At 35.8% G+C, this 18,725-nt stretch overlaps 1 protein-coding gene across 2 annotated transcripts in view; it reads left to right on the top strand.

The window, feature by feature from the left end:
• LOC145673438 (adenylate cyclase type 10-like) overlaps nt 1-18,725 on the top strand; it is a 545,310-nt gene that overhangs the window by 205,640 nt on the left and 320,945 nt on the right. For both annotated transcript variants that reach the window (XR_014128769.1, XM_081743142.1), the window contains exon 13: nt 1,427-1,716. Coding sequence is in view for 1 of the 2 variants with exons in the window: in XM_081743142.1 (XP_081599268.1) it covers nt 1,427-1,716 (290 nt within the window). In the remaining variant the exon portion in view is untranslated. The remainder of the gene's footprint in view (nt 1-1,426; nt 1,717-18,725) is intronic.

Below are 18,725 nucleotides of genomic sequence, written 5' to 3'. Positions count from 1 at the left end.
TTTCATTCATATCTCATCATCACCGTCTCCTTTAGCCTAACCGGCATAACCGTGGGACGTAAAACTCAAAAATTTCAATTTCAGGAAAAAAACGCGCTCACAACACTCAGCTCAGAATGATCAACACACAAATGAAAAGAGGAACAATGATCTTTATCTCATAAAACAAGGACTGTAGGAGCTCAGAAACCCAAACACACTCTCCTTATCGCTCTATGTACCACGTGCAGAAATAAATCTTTCTTTCTCAGTCAGGCCAACACCTCACACTCTATATCTGATGACGCACTACTGGCACCAAGATTGGAAGGGAAACGTCCCCTGATTGATTATACGAGAATTAACTTCCTGTTGCGTTAAATCTCTAAGAACAAAACTTCGCACTTGAAAAATTTAAATGCATTTTAAAGAGCCTGTATGACAAATATAAAGAGTCACGTTAGTACACTTTTAAAACAAAATTACAACTTAATTTCTGTATTCAGCAGTTGGCTAGTATGTCTCTAGAGTAAAATACATGCAAGTGCACATATTTGATACCCAGAAAATGAAAACCAATTAGGTTTAGTAGGGGGAAACTGCAAGCTGTCTATAAATAGTTACTTCGTGTCCCAAGCCTTATTTTAAGGTATCTAAATATAGTTACTTCGTACAACTTCAAGTCGCGGTGAATGATGGTGTGGACTGTCTTCAGTGATGTCTGTAGCCAGTTCGTGATACTCCTCTGTATGGGTGGATTCTCCCTGGTGGACAGAGCCCGAATTCTAGCTCGTGTGCGGCTAGTGGCAGGCCGGGGCTGGGCCTGTTTCTGCCCCACAGAAATTATCCCATGCCTCGTCTTAACTGCCCCTTTCAACACCTGTAATATTACATTTTTGGACACAGTGAATGCACGCTCCTTACACAGTTTGATAATGGTACTATAATTGTAGTTCACGTCGGAAAGGGCACTTAGGCCTATGCTGCCCTCTCAATAAGCACTTATTTTTGGCGGTATTTATTCCGATATGCACTTACCAGACCTGTCACGCACAGTCAATGGTTCAAGGTGCTCCTGCACAAGGTGTGTAATTTCGTCATCATAGATAGGAAACAACCTCTATATGAAAAAATACTACTTGCTCTCTATTAACACAAAAATATTTTTTCCTAAATTAATAAAAGTCTGATGACAAAGAAAGTCAGATGCCTTTAAAACATTAGTTCTAATGAAATTAAACACTGATGGAATATCAAATGTTTTATTTATTGAATTAGAAACATCCACGTAAAAATTATGTTGAATATATAAGGTATAACATCTTTTGGAGTTGCATTGAAGGAATTCACATTTATTGGATGACTAATTGCTGAATTAATTTCTTATTGAAATTTCATATCATGTATATTAATACAATTCTATATATTGTAACTTATTTCTTTTCAGGCATCTAACAATAACGTGATAATTGTTCTTTTGGATGACGCTCATTATTTGGACTTCTCTTCTTCTGAAATTTTGTCAAATCTCCTCTATCAATGTACATTTATACTTCTTGTAATGTTTATGGATATAAACAAGATTACCACTAATATACGTAAAAATTTATCTAATACATTATTTAAGGACGAAAAACGTGTTGTACGTTTCAAACTGAGTGGTTTATCGAATGACCTTATGGCTCCTCTTGCATGTCAACTACTTGATGTCAGAGGGATTCCTGTTGAATTGGAAACGTAAGATAATTTTATTATCTTTGCATGAATTTGAAAGTATGAATATTGATATCATTTTCCATTATCAGGGAATATTAGTTGTTAGTACTGGTAGTTCCAGGCAATTCCGATTAAACTAGACGTTTTCTATGTTCTCGATTTAAAGCTATTCTGTTTACCTAGGTATATTTTAGGCAGTAGTGCATTTCAGAAGATCGACTTTTGGCTAGCTCTTTCATGGAAGTGTCTAATGGGGAGTTTACACTTAGTCGATTTGCGTTCGATTGAGTTGAATTGACGTCACTTTCAACTTAATCGACCGTGTAAACGGGACTTCAACTTAATCGCTTGTTGATCGAAGGCGACTAATCGACTGGCAACTGAACTGAAAGACGTTCTATTTTCTGTGGTTGAAATAATTGAACACATCCATCGATCTGATTCGGCCTAGTTGCTTCGATTTGGTGGCAAATGCAGCGAGTCGATTTAGTCGTGCGACTAAATCGACCAAGTGTAAACGCCCTATAACTGTGCCTCACTATGTGAGGTCGAGAATAATCAGCTGTCTTACGAATATGTTTTTCTCCTCCTTGCTCTAAGATGAAAAGAAACAAAATTAATTCAATTTGTCACATTGGCACAGCAAACAGCGTGCAACCCATTTTTAGATTCCCTACTGAATCCTACTGAAATCAAACAGCATGTTAACTTTTCAATGTTACTGCATTTTCGTTTCCAACAGTACGTCGTAGGCTATTTACTTCCATAATACTTTTGGTTAATTTAAGTAATATTGGTTGTAGCTTGTGTGTTAGTGTTGCTAACAGTTTATAATCATCTAGTATTGCTATTTTTCGTCAATAGAATACCACTTCTACAATATACAGTATTGCAGACTCTAGGATTAATAAGAATGAAATATTAATTCTTACCATAAGTAAGTTATTTATCACATTTTCTAAATGAGTTTGCACGAGGTGTGATTAGAAAATTTTAAGACAAGAATCACCGATGCTTAGCGGTAATGGCTAGCGTAGCGTGTGGTGCGAAAGAGAAAGAACCTAAAAAGATTGTCCCTCTGTTTGTAGTCAGTGGGTTTCACTTTATTTGATAACCCTTTCATTTGCATATTCTACACCTACTTGCTCAGTAGCGAATGGGTGGGTGATGGGAGTCTTTGAAGATGATGATCAGTGGGCATCCTCGTCTACCTGAGATAGACGTGCGCCATTTTATCCTGGCTTATGTGTGTCCCGAGTTTTGTTGAAGTAAATAAAATAAATGTACGGTATATAAAATGTTCAGAAAAGTATACCATATATATTTGTTCATATTTGTTTTGGATTAATGCGGATTGTGCTTTTGCCCATTCTGGTTTTTGTTCGTCTTTCGTTTGTCTTTTTTATTCCAGAGCCATTTGTTCTTGCTGACGGGTAATGATGATTTGGAGCTCCTTCCATTTCCCTTAACCACATTGATTCGTCGGTGAGGTCGTGCCATGTTAGTGGTGTAATTTCTCCCTGTAAACGCTCCGGTGCAGCATTGCGGTGATCACATGGCTTTTTTTTTCAATAGACCCTATATCAAGTACAACTAACCTTCAATATATACTATAATCATCTAATTTATTTGAATAGACTTATCAAAAAAGTCTAAAATACAAGAGTATGAACAGAATATATCTGTTCCTGAAGACATGATGGAAAAGATAATGTGGACTCTAGTAGAACACTACCATGTGATAAAAGAGACGGAATCATGAGAATATCGGTAGTAACTACGATTGTCCTGTACCATTAAGAGCTTGTCACCTTTCGTAATTGCTAAAGATATCAGTAGCACTGCAGGAGAGATAAGGAAATTCGAAAACTTCGTAACAGCACTCTGTCACTGGAAACTGAAAATGAAAACCAAACTTCAAAGCTACTCAAGATGGACTCCAATGTCACTTTAGCATTATAGTGGAACCACGTCGTCTATTGAATATGAGTCGCGGAGTTGTCTTGTGTAAGGATCTCTGGATCTCTTATGTGAGGATTAAATTGCCTTGGGAGATTAAATCAGATCAATATAATGCTGTTGCTTGAATCAGAAGAAATCGAACGGAATTCTTTTAACTCAGTAATCACATACTTTAATCGTCATCACATGCCAAACAGCACACAAGTACCCAAAAATTAGAGTAAGAATTGGAAGGGTTGCTAAAACAAAACCTTGCTTTTAATGTGTTTTTTCGGTTGATTATAAAAGTGAGAACTTGTTGGTTGTGCCTTTGCCAGAGGCAAGAACAGTTCAGAATTTAGTCTGTGTCGTCTGTGTTCAGTATACACCGATGACCTAACAGCAGATAATGTTGCCCTCGATCAAGCACTTCAGTTTTCTGTGAGTTGTGTGTTTATCTGCACTGACTCACAAAGCAATATTATAAGCCTTCAGAATCTTCAGCCTAGTAAAAGAGGGTACATTATCCTAGTAAAACAGATCCTAGCAAAATAGGGTACATTATTGTGAGATGTGTCATCATTCACATTATCAGGGCTGTCTCGTCGTTGTCTGCTAAGTACTCGGAGAACATCAGATAAGCATGAATTACACTGAAGCATTCTTTCCCGAGCTCTGATCTTAGTACCGTTTCCTCCAACGGATACGTTCTCACTGGAAAGCAGATTGAAAACGGGCCAGGAAAATAAGCCCCACTTAACAAAGGTTACTTTTGGGGGATTGGCAGATATTATCGCGTACTAGTAACTGAAATGAAGTTATTCTTACACGCTTGTAATCGGACACTTCATTCTCATTATTATTATTTAGTTTGTGGCGCTAACCGCTCATGTTATGAAAGTTATTGTTCCACTGAGTATTCACATTTTCTTTCAGAATGTTGGAACCACTTAGACATGGTTTAATACTGCCCGAAAATCTAAACAGGTTTTGGGGAATAATTCAGTATTCGCTCTTTTATTTGTATTCTCACTTCACTTTTAATCGTGAGATTGGAATAGTTAACGTTCTCGAGAAGTTTTTCCTTCTATCATTTTTTCTTTCTGCTATGCATTACTATTTATTTCTATTTTTGTCTTATTTTCTTGTTATAGATTTTGTATTTTGTCGTATTTGAACTGTCTAAAAACAGGCCAAACTAACGTTTTTCGTGCTGTGAGAAATTGGCTCTTATGGAAATAGTTGGTACCTGACATGAACTGCTGTCTTTGAGAAACTAACGTCACGATACTGTTGCGTCAATTTCTTGATTGCTTGTGGTGTAAATTTGGGGTAAAATAGCGAAACGCAAATGAATTCATGCTCATAACCGAATTTCCGATTATATATATGCCACAGTTCGTTATAAAACATTTTGTATCTAATGGATACTTATATATTACGCACTATTCCACACATGAATATAAACATCAAATTAATCCAAACTAGTTATATCTAGTGCCGTCATGGGGGGGGGGGGCAACGGCCCGGACGCCGAAGTAAAGGGCGCAAAATTCGGGAGGGAAAAGAAAAGATGTATATAAAATGGAAGGAAAAAATAAGTGCTAGAAATCAAGGAAAAGCAGGGTTTATTTGTAAAAAGTTTATTACGCTTCGCGCCATCCATGGTGGCGGCGCTTCGCGGCTGGTCTATCGATCTCACTTTCATGTACGGGGGCGCCGTTGTATACTCTCGCCTCGGCGCTGATTTATGACGGCACGGCAATGGTTACCGGTATAGACTCTGTATTTTATTAAAAATAAGTACCTAGTTATACTATAATCTTTATATTCTTCTAAAACAATATACATTCGTTGTCATAACAGTGAGTCAATAACAGTATGAAACAAGAAGATAGTCGTGAAGATAGGCATGATTAAGTCGCTGTACTTTTGTGGATTTGAAAATATTTAAAATCCTTTTCGAATGGAATATAATCTAATTAAATGTGAATAAAAATAAAGGGGGATTTTACAATTCTAACTTCAAATGCTTGTCGTTGGGTTGACTAATTCGTATTGGACTTTCGAAGAAATATCAAACAATTTTTAATGACCGTGTCCATAGAAACAACTCCCAGTCACAACCCCTCTTTTCAGGTTTTAGAAGAAAATAGAGAAAGAAAGAATGAGAAAGAAAAAGAAAGTAGGAAGGAAAAGAGAAGGTGAAGAAGGGAAGGAAGAAGAAGATAGGAAATCTGAGGAGAATGAATCACTGGATAATTATGGGAAAATTTGGTGAAGAACCTTGAATGATTTCTAAAAAGTAGTTTGAATTCAAAATGTTATTGCTCGAGGATCAATATTGCAGGGATCCGGAATAGACACATGTTCACTCTTACAACCCCGACCCGGATCCAGGCAACTACACTAGTGGTAGTTGTCCTGACCCAGCCCGGGTGACGAGAAAGTTTAGTTCTATTGTTTATCCATTATTTTAGAACGGAGGTTACCTAGTATCCAGTCTTTGAACTCCAAAATTCAGAGGTCGATCACACATTCGAATCAGCCAGGAAAAAAAAAAAAATACTTTGAGTAATGCATACATTTTTGTCACGAATGAAATTTTGATATTCCTGCAAGATCGTCGTCTATTCAGGCGTATCCTGTCATTTTTGGCTTTTCTCTCAGAGCCGATTGTAATCAGTTTTAGGCGTTATTCTTTATAAACATGGCCATGCTTTTTAAAATCATTACAATAAATTAACGTTAAAGTTATGACTTAGAATTAGAGTTATTACTCATTCACAGACACATACACACGGAACAGCGTATAAACATGGATAAGTTAGTCTCAAAGAAACCATCTAACTACATTTTACTATACATTTTATTACATCTATTAAAGAAGAAAGGAAAAAAAACAATATAAATTGTTGAGAACATGCTATGCATATATATAAACATGTAGTAATATACACATGGAATTTCAGAAGAACGTCCTGATGACGTATATCTATGTATTTACAGAAAATTAAAAAAAAAAGTCTTGGGTATCTAAATACGGATTTAGATAAATTATTTGAATTATATAGTACACAAGAAATTGTTAACATATAGAAATATATTTTTACATCTTACAAAACTATAGAATAGAAGCAAAGAAAAAATAAATAAATTATTGTACGAAGTTTGAAGTGAGTCTTTTCTCATATATCCAGATATTATATATATATATATATATATATATATATATATATATATATATATATATATATATATATATATATATATATATTATTTATTTTTTCTGGTGAGTTTACGAGTCCTATCCCGCTACTAGCGATGATTGTCAATGTCACATTACCTATCAGGCACTTTCACAGCTTCCATTTGTCTTTTGCTATCATATTTTCATATGCACCCATATAATTATGTTAGTTATTTTAAAACATATAAGATCCATTCGTAGATGCATTCATTGAGAATTTTTTTTTCCGATTTTGGGCTATAAAACAAATTTATGGTCTCTAAATTACAGAGGCTATTTTCTATCCTCGATTAGTCGTCACTAGCTTGGTTATCAACCAGCTCTAAGTCACTAGGTCGTTCTATCTACACATATACTTCTGAACCTAAATTGTCAATTCATAATTCATGAAGGATTCGTGATATTGTTATTACTATTCTGTTCTTCTTTTGTTTGGATACTATATATTTCAATGCACAGAGATTAAGGTAAAAGCACACACTGTTTAGGTTGTGAAGATTTTGATGAGAAACGGATTTTAGATGAAAGATTGGTACTAGGGTGTTACATTGGTGAATTGGGGTCCCGGGTTCGATCCCAGCCTCCGCCAAGTGAACTTTGTGGTGGACAAACACCGTGCTCGTGGGTTTTCTCGGGGTTCTCCCGTTTCCTCCCACTTTCTTCATTCCACCATTTCACTCATCTCTCATCATCACCGTCTCCTTTAGCCTAACCGGCATAACTGTGGGACGTAAAACTTAAAGATTTCATTTCATTTTACATTGGTGAACTTAGAAGTGGAATTAACGGTACCTGCCCTTATTTCATATTACATGCAATTAATAGTAAAAGAACATGAGGCTTAAAAAATCACATATTGTATCCAGAGAATCTACGAAACATAAACAAAATTATTTTTATATGCGGCGGTATTTCTAAAATCTATCTTTCGTATTTGTCGGATAACTCGAAATATGGCAACCAATAATCGTTCGGGGTAAGTACTAAACCCTTTATACATATTCACTTTCTCAATTCAATTATATACTTTACTTCGACGTCATATTCACGTTTCATATACATTCACATTTCATCATCTACATATTTCTTCAATAATAATCAATAGATTATGCTTCAAGAAAAATAAATAAATAAACCCCGACATCTAATTCACTAACAGGTTGCAACACTTTCCATAAACGAGAATATCTTTCATCCCTTATAATCAACGGATTTTTCCGCGCATAAATATAACATTCGTATATATATTCTGTTTAAACAGTAGACCCTATGCATAAGGCAGGCACGTACACATAATTTTAAACCTAGAGTGTTAATTTCACAATTGGGCCCAAACTACTACAACCTTAACATTTATTATACCTTATAACAAGAAAGTATAAATAGCTGGTGGTTTAACATAGAACTTCGAATGGATAATTACGAAAGAATGAGAATAACATTATGGTTTACAGGACCATCATTCACCCCGCGGTGGGTCAAATACTAAAAAGAAAATTAAAGCCAGTCGCTCGATACCTCGCGTCGATGAATTTCTCCATGAATCATGTCTCACGATATCTCCGTTCATGAATTAGGTTCAAGAACTATATACTAAATGATCAATATTTATGATGTTCAATACTTGGGGGGGGGGGAAGGTTAACTTAAAATCTTGAAGAAGAGAATAGAGAGGTAGATGAAGGAGAGAGAGCAAAACGGCGCCAAAGAAATAAGCTAGAACACTATAACTACAAAGATAAGTGGTCGAATTTCGTCATAGAGTATTCCATAGCCAAATATACGCCGAAAAAGTGGCCTACTCAAATGCGTGGCCCAAGGGGGTTTCTGAATGCCTAAGTACGAGTCGGTGCCTTCTAGGCAACCATCTCACAAGGAATAAGCCCTGTGGGATGATTGACTATTAACGGTATCCGGTACCAATTCCCTCAGATTAGGCCGGTCCAGCCGGAAGTATGAGTGCGGTCTCTAATTTAGGATTTCAAAATTTAAAAAAATATCCGACCCCTCAGAAAAATAAGAATTCCGAGGAGAGTGTGGAAAACTAGAATGAAGTCGTTAAAATAGAAAAATCCTAACTAAGGAATTTGTCAAATTAAAAAAAAAATAATAAATTTGAATTTTGTACTGGTGATTTATTCGCCAAATCTCACCAGTTGCTCCCTCTTCGCTAGAACGCCAAATCTTGAGGTATCGAATGATTTCAATAACTATCTAAGTTAAAATTAAGAGAAAAAAGAAAATATCTGTAGGGGAGAAAGGGTCGACACCTGGGTACGAAAATATCGGAGTTTACTGTAATTAACTTGTAAAAAATTTGTTGACTTTATCCATTTTGTCACTCCTTCAAACAAAGTAACTTAGCCGGAATAGGTGACGTGGTAAAAAATAATGTTGCAGGTTAACCTCAAGACGAATGCATATACTTCTACGGCAAGGTGGCCAGAACTTTTACTTTCAAAAACGGGACGCATACGAATCGGCGACCGGGGGAAGGGTGACTTCCACATTGCATTTTGGGATTCAGCAGTGTTTTCAATTTACAAAATACACAAGTAAAAATGATAACACAGCGTCGGGAGTCAAGTGACGGCGGGAGTCAAGTGACCTTGACAAATCGAGGATAGAGTTTCTCCTTGCAGTTCAAAGTGTTTCCTTATTTTGGCAACAGATGGGGTTGTCGCTGAAATGCCGTCAAAGCAAATGCACCCGTCCTTTTCCTTCGTTTTCCCCTGCATGTGGTCAAAGTTGGACAGCGTAGGAGGGGGTGGTTACGGCTGTAAATGGGACAGAAGAGTGAAATTCTTTTCTTTTGGCTAAAAGAGAAACAGAACTGAAGAAAAAATAAATAAGAGGGACCAACATGATATCAGCCGTCAGCTCCCTGTCAGAGAGCCACTCAAATATCTACAACGGTCACAAACATACCATAGAGAACTAAAGCACTTGTCGCCTGTCTCTTTCTCAAAGGATTCTACCTATGGTAAATAACAGAATAGTGCGGGAAGAATCTGATATAAAATGAAGAACCATGCCAATATTAAAAAAAAAAAAAAAAAAACGGGAGAGTCGATATTCTCATTTATTTAGGGCCTTCGTGGTTTAAAAAAAAAACTTGGAATTGAAAGGCAGAAAACCCAGACAAAGATTTGAAATGTATTGACAACGTGAATCATTTTTTAGTGGAATCCACTTCCTTATTTTCTTTTCAAAATATGACCACCAGATTTACCCTCTCTCTCGCCTTCACATTCGAATGGTCCTGGGTTCGATACCAGTTGCTGACCATCCTGAGTTTTTCCTATTATAACAGGAAAAAGCCGCAATGTTATATTCAGCCTTGGGGGCCGGCTTAGAAGGACAGGAGGGAGCACATGCCCTGCTTGATGTTGGTTTTTATTGGGGGAAATAGACCACTTCATTAACAATAGAATTAAAAGATGTGTCACTCATGTCCAAAATTATTGTCGCATGCCTATAAATATGTTATTGTAGGAATATAATTTGATAACGAATTCACCCGGTATTTCTTATAATGTTAGTATGCGTACAATCGGCAAAGACATGTATGTGGTAAATTTCATGTCAAAAGAGCAGTAAATAAGAACAATAAAACGAAAACAAAACTTTCGTGTCCATTTAGCAACATTTTATTTTACTCATTCTAATCTTCGTATTTATAATTACTGTATTTTCCTATGAAATTTACCACATATATTTCCCGATTGTACACATAGTATCAGTATTAAAAGTCTCCTGCAAAATCATTATTACATGATATTTTTACAAGAAGACAGTTATAGAAATGCGACAATCATTTTGGACATGAGTGTACAAGGATGTAACAGGTGTTTGTTTCAAACATTAAATAAGTGTTCGTATAAATTGAACTTATTTCCTGACGTCATAGAACTAAGAACTGTTGCAGAGCGATGTAAGTCCGGTGACAATACAATATTCCATTCTTACTTTCATACTTTGCAATGTATCTATTTATTTTAAAAGCAAATTTTAATATGTTTTTATTTTCAACTTCCTTATCCTAAAATAAATACTAGCCTTTAACCAGCCCTGGTATCCCTGGTAGAATATCACTTTAGGATTTGGAAAAGGTGTCCAACGAATTAAAAAAAAATGATAAGACACCTTTTAAAGACATTCTTTTGTTAATAAATTCCCACTAAAAAGTTAAAAATAATGTTGTTTATGCAAGACAATAAAAATGGAGTGCGTCATTTTAAGAATTTATAAAGTAACTGTAAGCCTATATGAGAGCGCATCCCTTTTTTTTAGTCACGCATAAACATTTTTTTTTTAAACTTTTAAGTGCGACTTGATTAATGAAAGAATATCTTTAAAATGTTTATTATTATCTTTTTTTGTTATTGTTAATGTTTGCGTCCTTGGCATAGGGTGTTCATTTTGGTAAGGTACCGTATGGTACGTTTCTATACTACTAGGGTATATTAAAATTTAGTTTCCTATGCGTTACTACATACATTAAAAAACATTTTTTTTTAAAAGAATTACTACCGAATATTACTACCGCTCCGCTAATAAGAGGGAGACAGATTGAGGATACCAAACACCCCTACCGTTGATTGAGAAATATTTAGGTGTCGACACTGATGAGCAACATCTACATATGAATTTGAATGTTTTATGGGCTTTAGACAATTGATTCAGACCGGGAAACATGGGGGACAGAATGTTGGAAGCAAGTAGTCCAGTCCCTAGTTTGAATGCCTGGAATGAGTAAGGACTCTTCCCCCCTTGGTAAAACCTACCGAAATTGGAAGCAATATCAAAGAAGCACTGCTTCGAAAAAAGAGGGAGCAAACATGCATAAATAGTCAGAGTCGGATTTAGGTTTAGTGGGGCCCCAAGCTGTTGAAGGTAATGGGGTCCTTTATGTGTCCAGATGAACATACGCACCCTACATACAGCAATGAAGAAACTAGAGATAATTTAGGAAGCAGACTGGTAGAAGGAGCCCTATTAATTACACGAACGTAGGCTACACAGCAGGAAGCACTGTTGCTACGTATATATAAATTTTACTTTATTTTTTCAAATTTTCTTATATTTTAGAAATCCAATTTTTCTTTAGATTTTGGGGCCCCCAAGAGAGCGGGGCCCTAAGCTATAGCTTGTTTCGCTTACACGTAACTCCGGCACTGTAAATAGTATAAATATACAGGCGCGGATCCAAGGGTGGCTATAGAGGCTATAGCCCCCCCCCCTTGACGCTCAGGTATACACTGGATAAAATGGGCTTCAATCCTGTTTACTCTGGATAAAGAGGCAAACTATGGTTTACCTCCTCCCTTGATCATATCCTGGATCCGCCACTATAAATATGTACATGTATGTATGTATATAAATGTGTGTGTCTAGTATGTTGTACGATGGAAGCTGATGAAAGAGCTTTATACCATATTATTCTTGATTTTTTGACAGGTAAACAAAGAAAATTTCGGGAATTAATCTATCCTAAAGATTATAATAATGTATCTTATTTTTTCTCTTGCATGTATATTCTTAGTCCTGCAGGAAGTTTTCATTTCTTTCTTGGAATAGATAAACGAAGACTTTGGTTCGGCTTCTCCTTCACAAATTTTTGACGAAAGGTTGACTTTATCGCTACAAACACAAATTACTTCTTCTCACAGAAACCATCTACAAACACACTGTACTGCTGAAACAGAAACCATCAACCAAAGAGGTCATAAATTTTGCCATCCCTCGTGTTTGAAGTTCCCGTTCTTCACAATGATTTCCTTCCTCCCGCCCCTGTTAAGAAGTTCAAAGTAGATTTTCAAAAGAACTGGCTCCCGCTGAGAAGGAAAGGGGGATGAGGAATGACTATAGTGCCATCTAGCAGTTATACGGCCAAGTACGTGAACACGAGAAAATCTGATTTCTGATTTCTGTAGATTCAATTATGAAGGATATAATTTCTCATCGATTGTGAAATGGATGTCTTTGAAAACAGCGAAAAAATAGTACAGTAGCGCACAAATACAGAGATTGTACTCCATTCTCAAAAAAGTCCGGAGTTTTTAGCTCTTTTCCTTACTGTAAAAAAACAGAAGACTTTTCCGTCTGATTTTGATCATTTTCTTATGGGAATTTGGATTATAATTATCTGTATTTATAAGAAGAAAATATCACGCACAGCGTTCAAATTGCACCTTTAAAATGAGATGCATCATATTTAGTGCGCTACTGAGACATTTTTGCGAAAAAACGAAATGAAACCGTGATTTGCCTAAAAAATGGTTGAGATCCCATGTTAAATTGAACACCAATATTCCGGCCGCTGTGGCACACTCCTTCTTCCTCTTAAGTACTACCCAGCAATACTTTGATATACTTCAACACTCAGAATTCCCACTCAATCTCCATTTGAACGACAGAACACTCAATTCTCATTTCAATATTGAGAAGTCTAGACACGGCTGAACCTTCCCAATGAGTGTTGGTACGGAAGAGTGTAGAATTAGCATTGACCATTTATATTTTGAATAATAATTACGGGCCACCTGGGTCATGTTTGCTTAAAAACGGGACATTTACGCGTCCCGTTTGAGAATCAGAAAAAACGGGACAATTGAAAATAAGGGACTGTCCCGGCTAAAACGGGACGTCTGGTCACCTTGTTCTACGGCACCACATTTTTAAGCAACTATCGTACTTTCGTAGTTAATTGTAAAATATTTCGAATGGTTTATTATATGATGTTATTTACCCCGCTAGACTCGATTCTCAACGAATAGGTACTATTACTTCTAAATCGTCAAACTGGAAAGTGCTAACATAGTCCATTCCCTAAAACACGCTTACGTACTCGTGAGAGGTTTTAGCGTAGAGGTCAGTGTCTGAAATATCTTTCCTTTATACATAAATACTCATCGCTTTACCTTACGGTACATAAATACATTAAACACATACATTCAGGGGTGTCCTATTATTCTTTCAGATTTAATATTCATATCTATATCTATCTATCTATCCATCTATCTATCTATCTATCTATCTATCTATCTATCTATCTATCTATCTATCTATCTATATATATATATATATATATATATATATATATATATATATATATATCTTATTTGTCTTCATTATACTCTATAACGTATATTCACTGGTGGACACCCTATACTTTAAGTACCGGTATACTAGAGACTGTTCAAAGCAGTTTTATTATATAATTACGACATATATGTCACTACAAGATTAATCACGCACTGACCAATACGCGAAAACTGTTCATGAACCCAGATCCTCTGTAATCAAATCCAAACTATATACCACTTTACTGTTTAGAAATGCACATAGGTTCAAACAACAACAATATGATCAATCCTAATATTAATTAAATACGTCTCTATTCTGATGACAACAATGAGTTTTATACTACAGCACGAATAAAAGAAAGAAGAAAAATTTTTGCTTCGCAATCTAAGAACGGAAAAATAACATATTTTAACTTCTGTCTAGTGATGAACGCAAAGTTTATTTTTGTTAATATTTTAATTACTGGTCCACACAGAGCGTTGTAATTTGGAGGAAAGCTCAATTTGAAGACAATTTACCCAACTGTTCGTTTAGATAGTCCAAAAATAATATTTACTTATTGTTAATCGAGAGGAAAGGTCAATTTCGTCAAACCTAAATCACTAAGACATTGGGGTAACCGGAATGAGAGCAGCGGATGATACTGAAATCGGACACTGCGGCGCTAGGAGTTTATAAACAAACCGTGCACTATGAAATACTTCTTGTACTCTGTACATCACAATACTGAATATGGAATAACTACTACTTTTCATTATGACTTAAAGTATATATTATGTTGAACAGGAGATAAAAATTTTAATAATAATCATTACATTGTCCCTACTTAGACATATCACACTCTTATTCATACATTTCAATGACTCAGTACTACTACTATCATCAAATACTACATCACTGACACATTCACTACATTTCACATAAACTACTAGACACATATTAATACATGTTATTATACACGTTTATCAACACTACTACACGGTTATATTATACACAACAAACAATATCCAAATTTTACCATATTAAATCGGCTCTGTAGATTGGGATGGGAGTGACAAATGAATCAGGGCCCAAGCGACTCTGTTACCAATTAGCTCATTGTTCTTTACTTAACTGTCAAAGCAAGGAAAACATGTTGAACTATTAATGGGGGGTCCCTTTTCTGAAGGGAAAAGAACCCATAATAGCGAAAAAACGTGGCGAAAGCGGACGCCCAACTTTGGAATAAATGCCATAATTTCTTTAACCCATGTTTACTGGGACGATGTTCAATTTAGGAGTAGATGGGAGCCCGTTTCTTAGTTTACACTACCATAATGAAAACTAACTTAGCTGCAGGAAAACCAACCGCCATGTTAGTAATTATATATATATAAACACTTACTACATGCATAAACAAACTATACGTAGCCCCTATATGGACAGGTCTGTAGTATATAACCCTAACCGGAATAGTTTTTGGGAGGGATTTGAAGGAAATTTAAACTGGTCTAAATCACTGCCACTTACTAAACTTGACGAATTTTCAACACTGAAATCGATACACTTTTATGTTGCTCCTGTCCACAATCATTCCTATGCATAAACATGGCGTCGCTGAACCCGATCCTTATTTCAAATGTTTTTGATTACTTTTACAGCAACATTTTGCAGTTCAGGGCTCCCGTCTGCTTCATTAATAGTTCTTTACTTAAAATAGACTAATTTTACCTGCTATTTCTGTCCTTTTATCTGTAAAATCACTGAAGTATCTGCAGCAAACTAACTTGATCGTTGCTCGAATCGTCCCGGAGATTCTCGCGCCGTAACACCATGGTTTGGGAAATAGTTCCAATCACAGCAGAGATTTTTTTGGCGGCGGAGAGTACAAAACGAATAGAAAATGGTAAAGTCTGGATCAAACCGAATTGCAGAGAGGATATGGGCATCTCAAGAAGGACGAGGGGGGTCCGAAAACACTTTGCCAAAATTTCGATTGGTAATTTTTTTAAGAATTCCTGGCTAATAGCAGGCCTAGTTTTTTTGTATAGCATTAAGATGATGAGTTCAATATTTCCCTATTTGCAATACCCATATCCTGAATGTTATCGTGAAATAATGTATGAATAAAGATATTATTTCCCAAAATATAGTTACAACCGAATTATAATGAATTTCCACGATACATAAAAGTATAATTATAATCAATTGAAGATCAGATATAAATTAAAACCTATTTCGGAAAATTTAGCATGGTACAGTCGGTGATAAAAGTAGTGGACCCCTCCGAGCGGAGACCACATTATGTGATTGTAATGGTACATTACAAGTAATCAACCTATAAACTTGAAATGAATGACAAATTATTCAATATTAATCAGAATATTTTAACTACATTTTCTTCTTCTTCTTCTTGCTTATGCAATATTTTAAAGTATTTTTCGCACTAAAGACAGATATAAACGAACCTTAAATAAACATTATCGTTGAATACTTAAACTCAGAAATAAGCTAAGATGTACTTAGACTGGTTTCAGACAGCTCAAATGATAATCGTAGTATTCTTGAGTGCAATTATTATATTTGCATTTCTGTTTTACGGGGACATAAAATAACAAAAGCAAACATATAATAATAGTTTTTGGCAACAGTTCATGTGATGTTACGACTATTTCCGTAAGGACTAATTTCCCTCAGCACGAAACTATTGAGTTCGGTATGGCCTTATACAGCTCATTTATTCCTTTAGCTTTTTTACATCCCCTGTTTCAATTTTTGTACTAGTTTTTCTTAAATCTCTAATTCTGTCGAATTTATACTTGAACTTCACATTTTAAAGAATTTTATTTTGAATTTTTAATGTACAGCATGTGTTGGACATTGACCATATAGTGAAATACACAAATGGCTCGCTACTAACATTCCTATCATACTCCTAGTAATTAATCAATCCATTAATCAGTAGAGCTTAACACCTACTAAGATCTATTCCAGGCAACCTGATAGGAAACTCCCCTTCCTCCCACCACTCTCCAGTACGGAGGGGAAAAGCAAGCCGTTGACCTTCACAGGGAGGGAAGCTTTTCTAATAAACAGAATCGTGTACACACTAAATTCGCTCGCACCTGATGGTGAGAAAGCACTGCTGTTTTTACCTGTCATCTCCGAATAACAAACTATTACTGTTTTTAATTTTTGTCTTTAAGAAAAGTATTTTTTACTATTTATGTATTAAAGTTTTGGTTTTAGTCCTATTTATTAAATCGCATTTCTAGAAATAAGAACTAATTCGTTATAAAGTTAATTTCCATAATTGTTTCACTTAAGAATCGGGAGAAAAAGCTAACCAATTCTGTCGACATTCTGTCTTTATTTACAATTTCAAGGAAGGTAGTCTTCTGGCTGTCTGAGTATCGAGTGCGCAGACTATCGACCTATGCAAATATTGTATGAATTTAGCGTGTGTGGTAACTATATTATATATAGTGTCGTGTGAAATTAGTGCATATTAAATTGTATTTTGTATCCATTATGTTTTGTATAGTTTATATTATCTGAAACAAATTTTAGTGCATATTAAATTGTAAATAATTGCGTATTTAGTGCTTTGTGAAGAGACAATTCATGATGCTTGCAGTAGTTCTGCGATAAAACATGAGCCCGGGACAGCGTTACGAAGTGGTGAGAAGCGTTGCATTTTGAATATCTTCCATGCTTTAAGGGAACAACACCCTAGTTTAACTGTTGAAGAATTCGCCGACATGACTGGGAAACAGACAAGTGTAGGAAAGGCAACTGTTTATAGAAGTAGGCGGGAGGCTAAATTTAATGAAAATAAATTAAGAAGTCTCAAAAATACACGTACAAGTATTTCCCCTCTCGGAAAACTATGACGACTTCACGAAATCGGCAATTCGATCAAAGGTACATGAGGTCTTTTCCCGTAATGAATTGCCAACGTTAAATAAAATTATAATAGCTATAAATACCGATGATGAACTGCCCTGCTTTTCTCACTCAACTCTCGATAGACTGTTGAAAATCATGAAATTCAAGTATGTATAGCACCCATTAATTGCATTGACCTCCAGACAAGAGTTGTGTGAGAATTAAAAACTTTTGTTGGGGCCGTGGTGGCTCCGTGGTAGAGCGTTTACCTCTGGGGCATAAGGCCCTGGTTCGATCCCAGCTCGTGCTTAGTGGGCTTTGTGGTGGACAAGCACTGTTTTTGCAGATTTTCTCGGAGTTCTCCTGTTTCCTCCTACTTTTTTTCTTTGCACTGTTCCATTCATTCTCGTCATCACAGTCTCCTTTAGCCTACCCGGCATAACTGCGATACGTAAAACTCAAAGATTTAATTTCATTTCCAAACTTCTGTTACTCTCCCTCCCCCTCAACGGTCGTCAGGACTGTTGACAACTCCGTTTTTGTTAAAATAGTTAAGTAACAATTCAAAAGTCAATTTCCTCTATTATCAATTGGCTAAACTCAAGGCCAACGAAAGGGCCGGGTGAGGATTGCAACCGCACAAGGCGCCAAATTTTAGGGAATTTTAGGGGTGTCAAATTCACTATGATGGTTAAGCTCCAATATTATAATTTTGCTTGAAACGGCAGACTCAGACATGTGCCTGTTCAAATTACATAGCATCTGTAGTTGCTACTTCGTGTCAGGCTTCAATCAATCTGGGATTGTTTTTTTAAATCCACCATAACAAATTTTCCCCCTTAATAAACTCAGAAGACTTCAATGTTGATGAATCTTGTATGTA

Source organism: Thermobia domestica, chromosome 16 (assembly GCF_964235325.1).
Source record: "Thermobia domestica chromosome 16, izTheDome1.hap1.1, whole genome shotgun sequence".
In the NCBI taxonomy this organism is placed as follows: Eukaryota; Metazoa; Arthropoda; class Insecta; order Zygentoma; family Lepismatidae; genus Thermobia; species Thermobia domestica.
The sequence above is the reverse complement of the archived record's forward strand: the minus strand, read 5'-3'. Positions and strand labels throughout refer to the sequence as shown.